Raw genomic sequence first — 14,715 nt, 5'->3', positions numbered from 1 at the left:
GCAGTTCTGTGGGCGGAAATGCCTTGTTGATGTCAGAGGTCAGAGGAGAATGGCCAGACTGGTTCGAGCTGATAGAAGAAAAAAAAAATAGAAGTAGAAGAACATTGTGATGCAACTAGTCTTTTTCAGTGTCTGTCCAGATTGGGATTTGTGAGTCATCCTCTGTTTTATTGAGTCAGTTTTCTGCAGGGACAGCCTCATATGTCTGTGTTGAAATTTCGTCGATAGTAAGACCAACAAAAACATCTTTTATAAACTCTAACAGTAGAAGAGTATAGCCTAGGTCTGCTATTTTCTCTGCTGAATGGTGCTGCCGTTCCATCAAAAGTGAGGCTTGACTCCACTTTTACTTGCCATTGTTGTTTTGTCATGTCACATTCAAAGTCATTGCACTGCTTTATCATACATGTAAAAGTAACAGTATAAAAATAAGTGTGACAAAAGGCTTGTCAGTGGGTTTACATTCCTGATTAATAAACCGTGTATTGTGTGAGATGTGGGCCAAGCAGGCGTTTAGATGATATGTTGCTGTGCTGCTGCAGCCTTGATTTTCTTATTAAGAGATCTTGCATGTTTAAATCAAACCTAAATATTGGTACCAAGTATGAAGACTTTAATATGTTATGATAAATGCCTATATTGGTGAACCATTTGTTAGTCTGTTATGTCATTTTAAGCCTTAACTGCTTATTATGTAAATGTATTATGTTCTGTCCAGACACTTCACAGCCCTGCGGAGGTTGTATGGTAAACAGGTGATCATCAATTTGCTTGGGAGTAAGGAAGGAGAACACATGCTCAGCAAAGCTTTTCAGGTAAGAGGAGCCAATATCTGTCCCCTAACACTGACATGCACTACAAGACATTTATCTGATGCTTCTAACAAAACAGACTTTGTCCAAAACACACTGGCAGAAGGTCCTCTGTGGTCCGTTAGCTGTCAAAATCCTAATTGTTGATTTGAGTGATCGATATGGAGGCCAAGTCAATAGTATTGCCAGAGGTCAATTGAGCCCTAGTTCTCGAACATCACCTGCATGTTATACAAATTAAATTCAAAGGTTTACTTGGAGTTCAAGCCATTGGGGTTGCATCAATGAAGGCAAACTAATGTTGCTTTGTAGGTACAGGCAACACACTTTGCATGCACAAAATTTTTGCATTCAGTTGGAATTTCTGTGAATTTCGGTGTCTTCTTCCCTTCTCTGTAACGCTCAGAGTCATCTGAAGGCATCAGAGCATGCAACAGCAGTAAAAATGGTGAACTTTGACTACCATCAAAATGTGAAGGGAGGCAAGGCAGACAAACTGCACAGTGTCCTTAAACCCTACGTCAGCAAGTTCATGGAAGAGTGTGGGTTCTTCTACTACTCTGGAGAGACGGGCATCGCAAGGTGAGAAATAAATACAAATGTGCATAAAGTAGTTTTAAATGCTACTTTTGTTATTCTTCTTAACATTCTATCATTTATTTTTAGGACTCAAGGTGGGACCATTAGAACTAACTGCCTGGACTGTCTGGACAGAACCAACAGTGTTCAGGCTTTCTTTGCCCTTGAGGTAGGATTTGCATTTCTTCTGTCAAAGTGGATTGCTTTTAGTGGTGATGCTTATAGTCTTAATCCCCCCCTGTTCATCACCACACCAGATGCTGCCAAAACAGCTGGAGGAAATGGGTCTGACGGAGAAGCCCCAGCTGGTTGCCAGGTTTCAGGAGGTCTTTAGGACCATGTGGTCTGCCAATGGAGACTCTGTCAGCAAGATCTACGCAGGCACAGGTGCCCTCGATGGCAAGGCCAAGGTACACAATATGGACACACTAAATGCACACAAATACCATTTCAACAGTTTCACAAAAAACATGTCATGAGAGCTGCATTTTATGTAGGAGTACCATGATTTTGACAGATTGTATTCATTTTAACACTTTGTGTCATAGGTCAGCCTGCTGTTACAATTTCCACCCAATTGTTGATACTGGTCAATTACAACAACAAAAAAAGCTTTACTGGTTTAGCTAAGGCAAGATTTATATTTCAGCCCTTTAAAAAAAAGCATGAGAGAGGATCACAAAGGCTTACTATTGTCCTTCACAACCTACTGTCAGCTTACACATTGTTGGCACCTCAGTTTAAGCATGCTCATTGCAGCCTATGGAAGGGAAAATATGAACGTCCACTTTTAGAAAGGCACAAATGCTGACACCTGTGCAGTAAAGATGAAATCCCTGTAAGTTGACAGAACTGGGAACCTAAATTGTTACCTTTTTTTACATTGATCTTAAACCATAAACAGTACTCAAGATAATGTCTGGTTATGCACTGTGCATGCAGTGATAGAGTTGATCCTCTCTGTGTGTAGAGCTGTGTGCTTTAGTTTCTAAACTTTTGTGTGCTATCTCTTTCTGCTGTCCTTTGGACCTCTCTACCTCTGTGGTAAGTTAAGAAACAAGTCTATGTTGTTTTTTGAGCTGTTGGCCTTTTTCTGGTGCATTATTGATTTCAGTGTCTGGGTTAAATGATTATGAATAGGGGCACCTGGTTGAAGATGTACTCCATGTTAGGAGGGTCGGAGGCTCAGTCCTTGTTGCAGCAGCCGCAGGTTCACTTCCGACCTGCGGCCCTTTGCTGCATGTCTTTCCCAATCTCTCTCCCACTTTCCTGTCTTAATCTGTCCTCTCAATAAAGGCAATAAAAGCCAAAACATTATTATGATTAATGATGATGTGATCGATTGGACCTGTTTATTTAAAAAAATAAAAATAACATGGTGTTATCCATGTGATGCATACTGTCTCTCCCAAAAGCTCCATGGAGAGCTCTACTGATGTACAGAAATTAAGTTTAAGAGAAGGAGAATTGCTATTGCTTGTACAGTATCATTTTTCTACTACAACATCATCTCTAATTGCTTCTGTTGCCTACACTATCGGGCATCTGCTGTCTCGATTGGATGATCTTGGAGGAATCAACTTAAAAGTATTGCTATTTGGCATTTATAAATCCTGTTGCACATCAATCCGTAACCTTTCAAAGTTTGATCCTTCCCGGTCAGTTCAAAAATCTATATTGCCTGGATAGATACTTGCTTTTTGATGTGTTCTTCCTTTTCTTATCTTCTGTTGTTGGAGTGGGTAGTGCAGACATTTAAACCAAGTGGGAGTAGAGCTGATAATAAAGGTGTTTTTTAAATTTCTGCATGTCTGTTTGTAGGCGGGGAAGCTAAAAGATGGCGCTCGTTCTGTGACAAGGACCATCCAGAACAACTTCTTTGACAGTTCTAAGCAGGAGGCTATAGACATTCTGAGGCTGGGTTCCACACTCAACAGTGATTTGGCGGACAAAGCTCGGGCCCTGCTCACCACTTCCAGTCTTTACGGTAATTGTTTAGAACATTTGACATTTTTGATTGAGTCAACATATCACTTCTTACCTGAAATGTATGTAGTCTAACAAATGCTTGGTTATGAATGCAAGAGTTTGTTCCATGTAATCTGTTGCTGATTTTATATTTTTTAATTTCAAGAAAAACCTTCTTTCTGCTCCATCTAGGAGGAATTGTTTGAATATTTGTAACAAGTTTTGACCTGTGTCTGTTATAGCCCTGTTAGCCAGAAGCTACTCTGTGCAATAGAAGGGTTTGTACCACATCAAGTCTAATCTCTGTGGGCCAGCTCTCTGTCCCAGTTAGATTAATGCTGACCGACTACTCTGCTAAAATTATCTGTTGATGCACTGGTTAACCTGCCCTTCTCTCCCTTCTTTCCCCCCTGCTCATGCACACAATCTTAGTCACTGAGCCCGTCTTACAATCAGGTATAGTAACTGACAGACTGCCCCCCAGTGGATGGATCTTTTGATCCTTCCCGTCATATGGTCGTCCTATCATTTGTGTTTGCTACTCATTATTGTTTATTGATTTATAATCCAATGTTGGTAGTGGTTTAACCCTCTGTCTGTTCCATATCATCAGTCTTTTGCAATAGTGGTTCAAAGAAAGAGCATGGTAAATTTTGCAATGAAATGTAACACCACTTAGGTGACATTTATAGACAGAAATAAACCAATACCAAGGTGGATTATTTGAATGTTATCTGTATTTCAACAATAGTTCTAGTTTGTATCCTTTCTCCCATGCCCTATGTTTTAGAACATTGTTCATTTGGATGTTGTCCCATTGGTTTTGATAAGACCTTTCCCTTTTTTGTTTTGCTTCCCTGTATGCCAATCTCTCCTGCAGACACACAAATACTTAACCATTTTACACTCTAATCCTACTCTCCTCCTTTCTAAAGCCTCCCCAAGAGTATTGCTGGGAATGTGTCAGAACTACCAAAAATACACAAGGCCCAAGAAGATCCGGGTGTGTGTCGGGACCTGGAATGTCAACGGGGGTAAACAGTTTCGCAGCATTGCTTTCCGCAACCAGACACTCAACGACTGGCTGTTAGATGCTCCAAAGAAGGCAGGGCATCCTGAGTTCCAGGGTATGTCAGTGTCAGTATTTATCTGCACTATAAATGTCTGGAATTTCTCTTTCATTTGGCTGCTCCTAGTTATTAGGTGAAAAGAGTAGCTTGACATTTTGTGAAATATGGGTATTTGCTTTTCTGCCAAGAATTGGATGAAAAGAGCAGTACCACTCTCATGTCTGTACTAAATATAAAGCTACAGCCAGTTAACTTAGCTTAGCATAAAAAGTGGAAACGGGGCAAACGGCTATCCTGGCTCCGTCAGAAGGTAATAAATCCAGCTACCGACATCTCTAAAGCTCCCTGTTTAACATGTTATATATCCTTTGAATGTTGTGTGGTTTGAAGGGGACTGTTTCTTGGCTGGGCAAAATACTACTTTAAAAAGTGACTGGTATAGATATATCTACAGTATACCTAAACAGTAAATCTACTTAATGTAGCTAAGTTTTATGTTAAAATATGTTATTTTTTTATTAGACACTTAATTGAACATTTTTTAATTTTTTCTCTTTACAGACAGCAAAGCAAACCCCATAGATATCTTTGCCATCGGTTTTGAGGAAATGGTTGAACTGAATGCTGGCAATATTGTCAGTGCGAGGTATGTGTGCAAGATTCCAGCCTCCAATAAATGTCTTCTTGTTTTTACCTTTAGGCTAGATAGGAGATGAGCTCCATACAGCCTACTCTTTAGCTAGTATATGCAGAAAACAAATAAAATTATGAAATATTAAATTGCCTTAATTACATTGAACAGGGTGTTGGACTCACAGTATGTAAAATCCTGAAAAGGTGACAATAATGTTTTTTCAGATCCTGAATTTGACCCTGACATAATAAGATGATTGAACTGAGCTAGAGTCAAGTCTAATATCACTTATCCAGATCCAGAATTCTTTTGGCTAAATATCTTGAGGACAAACTAAGTGGATTGTGTCATCTTAAAATTTAACATAATAAAATGTTAATTGTCCTCTCACTCCCTGGGTTGTCTGCGTGGTATATTTGTTTTACTGTACAATTTTCTGTTTTTTTTTTCAGCACTACAAATCAGAAACTTTGGGCAGCTGAGCTCCAAAAAAACATATCGCGGGACCACAAGTATGTTCTGCTTGCTTCCGAGCAGCTGGTCGGCGTTTGTCTGTTTGTTTTCATTCGCCCACAGCACGCACCTTTCATCAGGTATGAACTGGACATATTCTCACCAGAGACATACTATATATCTAAAATATGTCATAAATCAGAGTTTTGGTGACAAATGTAACATTGTCATTCAATATGTTTTGCAGGGATGTTGCTGTAGATACAGTAAAAACTGGTATGGGTGGGGCTACAGGCAATAAAGGAGGCGTGGCCATCCGCCTGCTCTTCCACACCACCAGCATCTGCTTTGTCTGCTCCCACTTTGCTGCTGGCCAGTCACAGGTCAAGGAGAGGAACGACGACTACAATGAGATCACACGCAGACTCACCTTCCCCATGGTAATAACCATGGCATTAACAAGTATTTTTACAAACACATTTTTGCATAACGTAAAAATAACCGCATCCGTCTTGTCCTTGCCAGGGTCGTCTACTGTACTCGCATGACTACATTTTCTGGTGCGGAGACTTTAACTATCGAATCAGTCTGCCCAATGAGGAAGTAAAAGAGCTAATCAAACAGCAGAACTGGGATGCCTTAACAGCTGGGGACCAGTTGTTGGACCAGAAGAATGCTGGTTTGGTATGACCTAAAGCACACATGCATGTTTACAGCACTGATAACTTTCACTTTCTCCCTACCGGAATTGCCTGTACTAACGCAGAGACGTATTCAACAGGTTTTCCGAGGTTTCATCGAGGGGAAGATAGATTTTGCCCCCACCTATAAGTATGACCTCTTCTCAGAAGATTATGACACCAGTGAGAAGTGCCGCACACCAGCGTGGACTGACCGCATACTCTGGAAGAGGAGGAAGTGGAACTTTAGCAAAACAGGTGAGATGCAGAGCCACTGCAGAGCAGTCTAACCAACCCAAATCTACCCTTCTATCTCAGACCTTGTGACGGAAGACTACATTACAGCACTGGAAAAAATATGGTCTTATTATTGCATTTGTGCATGTTTTGCAGCTGAGGAGATGAATATAGTAGGGGCAGCTTCTACTTCCGGGGACAATGTGGACGATCCAGACAACCCCTGGAGCCCTGGGACTCTGAAGTACTACGGCAGGGCTGAGCTTAAGACCTCAGACCACAGGTAATTAACAAGATATAGCTGTATGAATCGAGCAAATTGAATTTTATTTATAGGGTTCACCTATAGCAATAACAATTGTTGCATTTCCATCTTATGTCACGCCTGTGTTGTCAAGTGAAAACAAGTATATGGTGTTTGTCTTTAGTCAAATATCACCGTCCTCAAGATCTCCTGTCTTTCTTTAGGCCCGTGGTGTCGATAATAGATGTGGACATCCTGGAGGTCGACCCGGACGCGCGGCACCAGGTCTACAAAGACGTCATTGCCCTGCAGGGGCCTCCAGACGGCACCATCCTGGTTTCCCTCTGCTCTTCCGGCCCTGATGACTACTTTGACGATGCACTCATAGACGAACTGCTGGACAAGTTTGCTAATTTTGGAGAGGTTATCCTCATCAGGTGAGCCTGACTTCCTGCCATACATAGACAGACATGTTTCACCTGCAGACAGTGAGACTGCATTGACAGTGTCCTTGTTTGTGCAGGTTTGTTGAGGAGAAGATGTGGGTGACTTTCCTGGAAGGTTACTCTGCTCTTGCTGCTCTGTCTCTCAGCGCCTCCACTGTAAGTCTTCACTGATTACATTTTTTATATATATTAAAAAATGTGATTCCATATCTATTGTTAAATTATAGTTTTAATCACCACTGTGCATTATTTAAGCATTTTTTTCCTCAATTGTATAGCTGGTAACCAAGATCTACTTCTCTCTTGTATGTCTTTTTGTAACATCGTAGGTCCTCGATAAGATGTTGGACATCCGTCTGAAGAGTCCAGGTTGGATCAAGAGTCTAGAGGATGAGATGAGTGTAGATAGGATCTGTGGAAGCATCCCCACCTCTGCCAGCTCCACCCTGCTGGCGGAGGACACGGACATGGGCGATGATGATTACGATATGGAAGGTGAGGGATGACCACCCAAGCAAATCCAATCCTTATCCTCAAAATGTTTCAAATGAGTAACAATTTAAGTTTTTTGCTGCCAATGATATAGAGAAGACGGTATGGACTACCAGTTTCAAGTACATTAATTTATCTTTTCTCCTTTACTAGGTGATGTGGATGAGGAAGTGGAGGAGATCCTTCCCCAGCACCTTCAGCCTGGAGCAGGCTCTGGCCCTGGATCCTCCCCTCTCCCCTCCCCCCGCAGTAGTCCCTGTCCCTCCCCCACCCACGGAGAACCTACCGCCCCCAGCAGACCTAGTCGTGGAGTACAACCCTCCCGACCATCACATGGTAAATATCATTTGTGGAGCAAGACACACACCTGGAATCGGTTAACTAAAAGCAGTGTTCAATAATCAGCTATGCCTCCAGCCTTTGACTGCCGGAACATAAACTGCAACTCTGTTTTGTTTGTAATTTACTGAAGTAGATTTAAGCCCATCAACATTGAGGAGAGAAATTACAGGTAAAATGTGTAATAAATAAATCTGTGTTTAGTGTTAGAAGGCTTGCAGTGTGTCTTCCAGTAAACTACTTTCTTCCTTTTAAGAACGTGTTTTATGGTGCAGTATTTAAAATGTGTGTGTGGTGTTAGGTTCATCTTTTCTTCGGTCAACACTAAATCACAGCTGTGCACATGCAACAAATTGTAGAATTAGAACTAAGACTTCAGAAATAGGGTTTATGGCTTGATATGTGTTTGACCAGTGTGATTTGTCAAAGAAAAGAACATATTTATACTATTACAATATTTCCATTTAGGGCATTAAGTCATGTTTCTTTCCATAGCAATGTTAATGTATGCTTGTTTATCTCCCAGGGCCTCCTGTTGACTTCCAGCCTGGTGCCCCCATGTCTCTTGAGCCCAAACGCCCGCCTCCCCCTCGCCCCCACGCCCCCCCAGCCAGACCAGCACCCCCTCAACGCCCACCACCACCTTCAGGTAAAGTATCATACTTAACCCTTTTCTCTACAGTTAACTAGAGCCTAATTGTTGAGATTGTTTAGGATGGTACAGAATGATCTACTTAAGGCTGATGTTAACGTGTTCCCCTTTATCCCACTGCTTCGCCTCATTCCTGAAGGAGGCATGAGCCCTCTGCCAGTTAGAAAGGATTCTGGAGGTAAAGTGTGGAACTGTGTGTTTATGTGCTTACATTGCTGAAGCATTTGAAGTAGTGGCTGCTATTTTCCATTTCAGTTCAACATAGAACAAAGTTAGTTTGCAGACGATTGTATGATGCTTTAACTAAAAAAGTGTGTTTTTCACACAACCATTAACATGACATGACCCCTCTCCTACACCTGACTGGATGTAGACACCACTGGGCTGTTCTTGGGCTTAGCTTCAGCCAAAACTATCCACCCAAATCAATTTCAGAAAAAAATTAAAAGTGGAAATAGGCAATGTGGTTGCATAGTCATGCTTGATTTTAGGTGAACAATTCCTAGACTATGGTTTGAGAGGGGGTGAATGACCACTTAGGTCAAGTTCTAAATGCAATGCTTCTTGTGCATCATCCAATTGCTCCCTACATTATGATTTTGGTGGATGTAAATTCTTAAATGTGGCAAGCTTTACAATAATATCCCTGATCTATTGTATATCTGTGAGTACTACTAATGTGTAACCTAGACCTGTTTCCTAGGTATTGTTGCCCTTATTTGAATTTATGTAGCAGTAGCTTGTAAGTCATGATGTATTCTTTTCATATTGAAACACTGTTTCCCCACTTTTATTTTAAGACTGTGGCGAATGTCCAAGCCCACTGTTTGGTAGGAGAAGCAGTGAAGGTTACAGGCCTGGTAGGAGAGGCAGTGAAGGTTACTGGCCTGGTAGGAGAGGCAGTGAAGGTAACTGGCCAGGCAGTGTGTCTTTAAATGTCATCTGATCCCTGTAGACTTAGACCCAGTCATCAATGCTTTTTGGGTATTGATAGTGTACCATTAACCAATGCTATATCTTGTGGGCCTGCATAGTCTTGTGTGAACAGTTTGTGAGAGAGATGTGTTTGGTAGACTGTTGTTTTATTTATTTATTTATATATGTATATATGTATGTATATATACACACACACACACACACACAGAAATAAGCAGGGAATGAAAAAACCTGAAAGAGGTTTAAGGATAAGCGGGACCAGATCCACTGGAGGCAAGTTCAGACTTTTCTATCCAGAGGACATTTCTCCTTCCTCATTTAATATTCAGTGGTGGTTATAAATGTAAATATATCCCTACCAATTAGCGTTTAAGATTAATTAAAAGAACAACCAAAATGAAGAGCAGGCATTTTCTGTCCAACATTGTGTTTTCTTTAGTGTTTACATTTGTATTGAGGTCTGGAAGTCAATATCACAACTTGTGTACTTGTGTATTAAAACGAGGTTACTTTAAATAAGTATTGATTGTGGTGGTCATAGTCTTTTCATAACGGGGGAGATTACGTGAGTTAATGGTTCCGGACATAAAATGGTCTTAATGTCAGATTGGCTACAGGAAAATCTTCCTTGGGCAAGTAGATATTTCGACTCACCCCATCTCAGGCATCACTGCTCTGCTGCATTTTTACCAACATACGCTATACCTAGTGCTTCTTGTAAAGTATTGTCAATAGTAACACCTACTTCCTGTCACCAGTACTCCACTTTGTGCATAACAGTAATGTGGTTTGGTTTCCTTTGTGCTGCAAAGGCCCAAAAAGCCCCGCTCTTCCTCAGCCAGATGATGCTGCAGGTGAGTGCCACATAGCATGACATAGTCTCACTTAGCATTAGCGTACTAATTAAATAAAAGGATCGTAAAAAGGATTGTTACTCAGTTATGTAGGTTTGTATAGGTCCAATGAACAGCCATCTTTTTGTGGAGTGTTCTTGTACTTGCTGGGAGTGATATGGGGCTGAGATTATCCCCGTCTGTCCCTTATAATCCTGTGTTATGTGTTTATACCCCAACACAAATTAAGCCTGTTCCCGGGTGGGGAATAGGGTTTGGTTGCTAAGCCTATCGGTGACTTGGCCTGTCTTCACCTGACCGATGTGTGTGTGGTTAGCTTAATCCCTCTGTCACACCAAGGGTGTGAGTGGTTAGCACGGTTAACTTATGTGTGGTGGCTGTACACAGTGATTTATTACAGAGACGCAGACATCTAAGTCGTGTGGGAACATGTTCGCAGGCATTGAGAGGGGTTCAGCAAGAGAATAGAAAAGAGGTGTGTGTTTGAAAACTGTGTGAGTAGCACTTGGCTTACAGAACAAGGCCCGCCTCGCTTCGAAACCTCCTGCAGCTCAGGAATGACTTAATGACGATGACTCGTCATTAATTATTAGCCATGGGGAATTTGGTCTGAAATAGGTTAGGGTGGGTTTGCAGTGTACTTGTGTGATTTAGTACAGTGCTTGGAAAACTTTTTTGTGACCAAATGTTTCTTATTAATGCTTGTAAAACTTATCATTAGTTTTTGTTCATTTGCTTGAACTACCCATCTAATAAAATGCTCCTGCTATTCTTTACATCTCTCCTTAGGGGGCAGTGCCCACATGTTAGATACATTAAAGTAAGATTTCTTTTGTTGCTAATTTAGCCAGTTTGTCATTGTAAACTCTTTCAGCTCGAGGCCAGGTAGCAGTGGGAGCTCCTGGACCTGGTGGTGCTCCCAGACCGGTAAGTTTACAACTCTGAATATCCACAGCATTAGGAATTTGGCCTATCTTTTCTGATTTCCTACCCAATTTGTTAATTTCTCCCTATTCTCTATGACCTCTTCATCATCCAGAATATCCCTGCACGTGCTGGGGTAATCAGTATTCCCCCTCAGTCTCGCCCACCACCTCTCTCTCACCCTGGAGCACCCAGACCCATCTCGGACGTGCATCCTGGGGCCCCTCGGCCCATCCCAGACACCCACCCTGGAGCCCCACGAACTGTGCCTGGTGGCCAGGTCAAACCGACGGACCTGCCTCTGGGTAAGGACTTGTGTTTTAACAGAGGCCATTATACTAGGTTATCTACACTAGAATGTTATTAATGTGATGGAGTGAATTAAGCCTTACCTCTCTCCTGTTTCCTCTCTCAGGTCCTCCTCCTTTAGAGCCCCCTGCAGCGAGACCCCAGGTTCCATCCTCCATGCAGCCCCAAACAGCTTCCCCTTCAGTTCAGTCCCAACCCCCACCAGCAATGCAGCCCCCCATGCAGCCGCAAACAGCTTCCCCTTCAGTTCAGTCCCAATTCCCAACAGCAATGCAGGCCCCCATGCAGCCGCAAACAGCTTCCCCTTCAGTTCAGTCCCAATTCCCTCCAGCAATGCAGGCCCCCATGCAGCCGCAAACAGCTTCCCCTTCAGTTCAGTCCCAATTCCCACCAGCAATGCAGGCCCCCATGCAGCCGCAACAAGCTGCTCCTTCAGTTCAGTCCCAACTCCCACCACCTATGCAACCCACATTTCAAGCTCCACTCCAGCCACAGCAAGCTCCTAAAGCAGCGTCCCCTACTGCTGCCGTGGCTGTTACTCCCCCTGCTGGGCTTCCACAGGGTCTAGCCTCTCCTAAACCCCCACCACGCTCCCGCTCTTCTCACACTCTGCCACCTGATGCTGCCAAGTCTGAGACAGCCCCGGCTGCGCAGGTTGGTGCCAACTTCCTTTTCATTAAATTATTGGAATTTCAGTAACTGAACAAAGAACACTAACTGTTGCTATAATTACCTGTTGAGTACCCTAAGATATTTCTGCTTGCTTGTAGTTAAATAATGTACTACAGATTCTTGCTCAAATTCTGTTCATTAGACCAGATATTTTCTCGAGTCTTGTGGAGACTGGGACAATAGCCTCTTTCTGCTGCTTTGTCTCACATAAAATGAGCTTAGTTGTCTGTCATTCTTCCTGCTTTTGTCTCTCTGATACATTTGTCTCTCTCTCACAAGCTGGAGAAGCCCTCAGGGTAACAGGTACTTTATATTAAACCACCTCTTTGACTCATCCTCCATAGCAGTCCTCTGCTCTGATGTTGTTACCTCTCATACATTACACTTAGTAACCTCCTCCTTCTCTCTTATTTCTTAATAACTTTTCCTTCCTTTTTATGTCTCCTCCTAAGTTATTTCAACCTGGATGTTTTTAGTCCACTGCAATGTCAGGCATTGTCTTGTTTTTAGGCTCATAAAATGGAGAAGTCCTTGTCTTCTTTGGTCGGTTGACATATTAAACCATAAATGACATGAAAAGAATAACAGATGAAAATGTGATGTTTTGTTGCCATTTTCCCCTCACTAGTCCTTTCATATCTGCTCACTGTAGTTCAGGTGATGAGAATGAGCACATATGCAATGACCTCATAATTTGATTTTACATTTTGTTTAATTTGCATTATTTCATTCATTTGTATTAGAGTCGTTGATTGTATGTGGACTGTGATGCATACATTGGTTGTCAGTGTATTTAAATTGGCCGGATTAAAGTTACCCTGTGGATGTTTTGACCATTGGAGGCATTATGGTAGTAAAGTAAACACTGGATGTAAATATATAATTGTTTGTTTACAAGAAAGCTCCAATGGGTATCTTTAAACTTTGACCCAAACTAAAAATTATAATAAGCTAACTGATGGACCATTAGTTAGTAAAACACACTTTAGTCCATTGTTTATAGTTTGACACAGCATTTGTTGTGACGGCTGAATGGCTTTCTCTTTGTTTTGGTCCTCCTTAGACAAATGGCCTGAATGGAATCCACAGAGAAGCACAATGGATGCCCGAACCCTTCGACCAACTTTCCTGGCACACCACCCAGTCCCTGACCAGAGGCTCCTCTCTGCGTTCTCCCCCCTCTGTTCCTGTGTCAACGATGTCCTCCAACACGCTCCCTTCATCCTTCTCCCTCCAGTCGTCTGCTCTGTCAGACCTGCAGGTCCTTGATTCATCCTCCTCTTCCTCACTTTCCACCCCATCACCGGTTACCTCCTCCCTGCTCCCGCCCCCTCCGGTCCAGTCTCGTAGCCGCTCGCAGGAGACACTGCGTGCTTCCCCCGGCCCCGTCCCGATTGACTTGCTTCCTGCCCGACCCAGCAGCACCAATCCCTTCACAGGCCCACTGGCGCATCAGCAGCACCGCTCACTCACCCCGGACTTTAGCTTCCAGCTCACCGCCCCGAAGCCAAACATTCAGAGGAACATGTCTGTTCTTAGTCAACCACTCATCCCCACCCCTCGTCCAGCAGCAGGCCCTCCTGCTGCATCCCCCGCCCAGCTACAAGGGACCATGTCCCTGTTTGGTCCCTCATCCACTTTTAATACTACACCTGCACCGCTGCTCCCCCTCGCCCCATCTCCTGTTCCCGTCTTGCCTTTGGCACCACCCTCCTCCATTCTGCCTGCACTTCATCGCCAGCCACCTCCTCCAGGAGCCAAACCAAACCAGCAATGGGTCACTTTTGATGATGATTTGGATTTTCAACCTCCAACAAAAACCCCACAAGCACCCGTCTTCCCTTCCAGTTCCCTATTGTCCCAGACTCAGACTCAGCCCTACCGCTCTGTGTTTGACTCAGAGCCCGACTGGTTATCCTCGGCCCCCTCAGTGTTCCCAACTCTCCATCCTCCCATCCCAACTAGAACTGTAACCAGTAACCCAAACCTCCCAGAGGGACCCAGTGATGACTACTTCTTCCCCAGGGAGTCAACAGAAAGATAGGATCACTCTTAATATGTAAAGGGCATATCCAGATATGTATAGATATATGATAAAGGTGTATATGTGTGTGTGTATGTACAAAAGAAACAGTATTTCAGAAGTATAGACCAATCCCCTTCTGAATTGCAGAAAAGGATGTATACCTCAAGCAGCAACATGAGTGGTGTATGACCCTAGACTTTACCACAGGGATGTCTGCTTGTTCCCTGATGTTACCATTTATTTTAATATATGAATCGTTTTGATGTTTATTTTTATTCATGGCAGCAAACGTGCCTGTGTCTACAGTATAGAGTTATGTATAGTAAATCTACACGCACAAATCCTTTGTTTGATCACCTGTGCAATATTCAGACATTTCCTGTTAGGC

The 14,715-nt window shown here is 42.9% G+C and overlaps 1 protein-coding gene across 20 annotated transcripts in view; it reads left to right on the top strand.

The window, feature by feature from the left end:
• The window catches only part of synj1 (synaptojanin 1), a 25,251-nt gene extending 10,663 nt beyond the window's left edge, over nucleotides 1-14,588 (top strand). For 2 of the 20 annotated variants that reach the window (XM_034891105.1, XM_034891112.1), the window contains 26 exons: nucleotides 719-815; nucleotides 1,219-1,394; nucleotides 1,479-1,560; nucleotides 1,649-1,801; nucleotides 3,213-3,378; nucleotides 3,792-3,815; nucleotides 4,295-4,486; nucleotides 4,991-5,075; nucleotides 5,516-5,656; nucleotides 5,764-5,956; nucleotides 6,042-6,200; nucleotides 6,298-6,454; nucleotides 6,590-6,716; nucleotides 6,902-7,114; nucleotides 7,201-7,279; nucleotides 7,453-7,618; nucleotides 7,769-7,951; nucleotides 8,091-8,126; nucleotides 8,481-8,603; nucleotides 8,746-8,784; nucleotides 9,407-9,514; nucleotides 10,355-10,396; nucleotides 11,271-11,323; nucleotides 11,436-11,625; nucleotides 11,736-12,283; nucleotides 13,365-14,588. In XM_034891105.1, the coding sequence (XP_034746996.1) occupies nucleotides 719-815; nucleotides 1,219-1,394; nucleotides 1,479-1,560; nucleotides 1,649-1,801; nucleotides 3,213-3,378; nucleotides 3,792-3,815; nucleotides 4,295-4,486; nucleotides 4,991-5,075; nucleotides 5,516-5,656; nucleotides 5,764-5,956; nucleotides 6,042-6,200; nucleotides 6,298-6,454; nucleotides 6,590-6,716; nucleotides 6,902-7,114; nucleotides 7,201-7,279; nucleotides 7,453-7,618; nucleotides 7,769-7,951; nucleotides 8,091-8,126; nucleotides 8,481-8,603; nucleotides 8,746-8,784; nucleotides 9,407-9,514; nucleotides 10,355-10,396; nucleotides 11,271-11,323; nucleotides 11,436-11,625; nucleotides 11,736-12,283; nucleotides 13,365-14,345 (4,513 nt within the window). In that variant the 3' untranslated portion in view covers nucleotides 14,346-14,588. Of the gene's footprint in view, nucleotides 1-718; nucleotides 816-1,218; nucleotides 1,395-1,478; nucleotides 1,561-1,648; nucleotides 1,802-3,212; nucleotides 3,379-3,791; nucleotides 3,816-4,294; nucleotides 4,487-4,990; nucleotides 5,076-5,515; nucleotides 5,657-5,763; nucleotides 5,957-6,041; nucleotides 6,201-6,297; nucleotides 6,455-6,589; nucleotides 6,717-6,901; nucleotides 7,115-7,200; nucleotides 7,280-7,452; nucleotides 7,619-7,768; nucleotides 7,952-8,087; nucleotides 8,127-8,480; nucleotides 8,604-8,745; nucleotides 8,785-9,406; nucleotides 9,515-10,354; nucleotides 10,397-11,270; nucleotides 11,324-11,435; nucleotides 11,626-11,735; nucleotides 12,284-12,580; nucleotides 12,605-13,364 lie in introns of all 20 variants that reach the window. The other 18 variants (XM_034891104.1, XM_034891111.1, XM_034891124.1 and 15 more) reach the window with 16 other exon arrangements.
• Nucleotides 14,589-14,715: the final 127 nt, after the last annotated feature.

Source organism: Etheostoma cragini, chromosome 13 (genome assembly GCF_013103735.1).
Source record: "Etheostoma cragini isolate CJK2018 chromosome 13, CSU_Ecrag_1.0, whole genome shotgun sequence".
Lineage (NCBI taxonomy): Eukaryota > Metazoa > Chordata > Actinopteri > Perciformes > Percidae > Etheostoma > Etheostoma cragini.
This window is presented reverse-complemented; position numbering and strand designations above follow the sequence as displayed.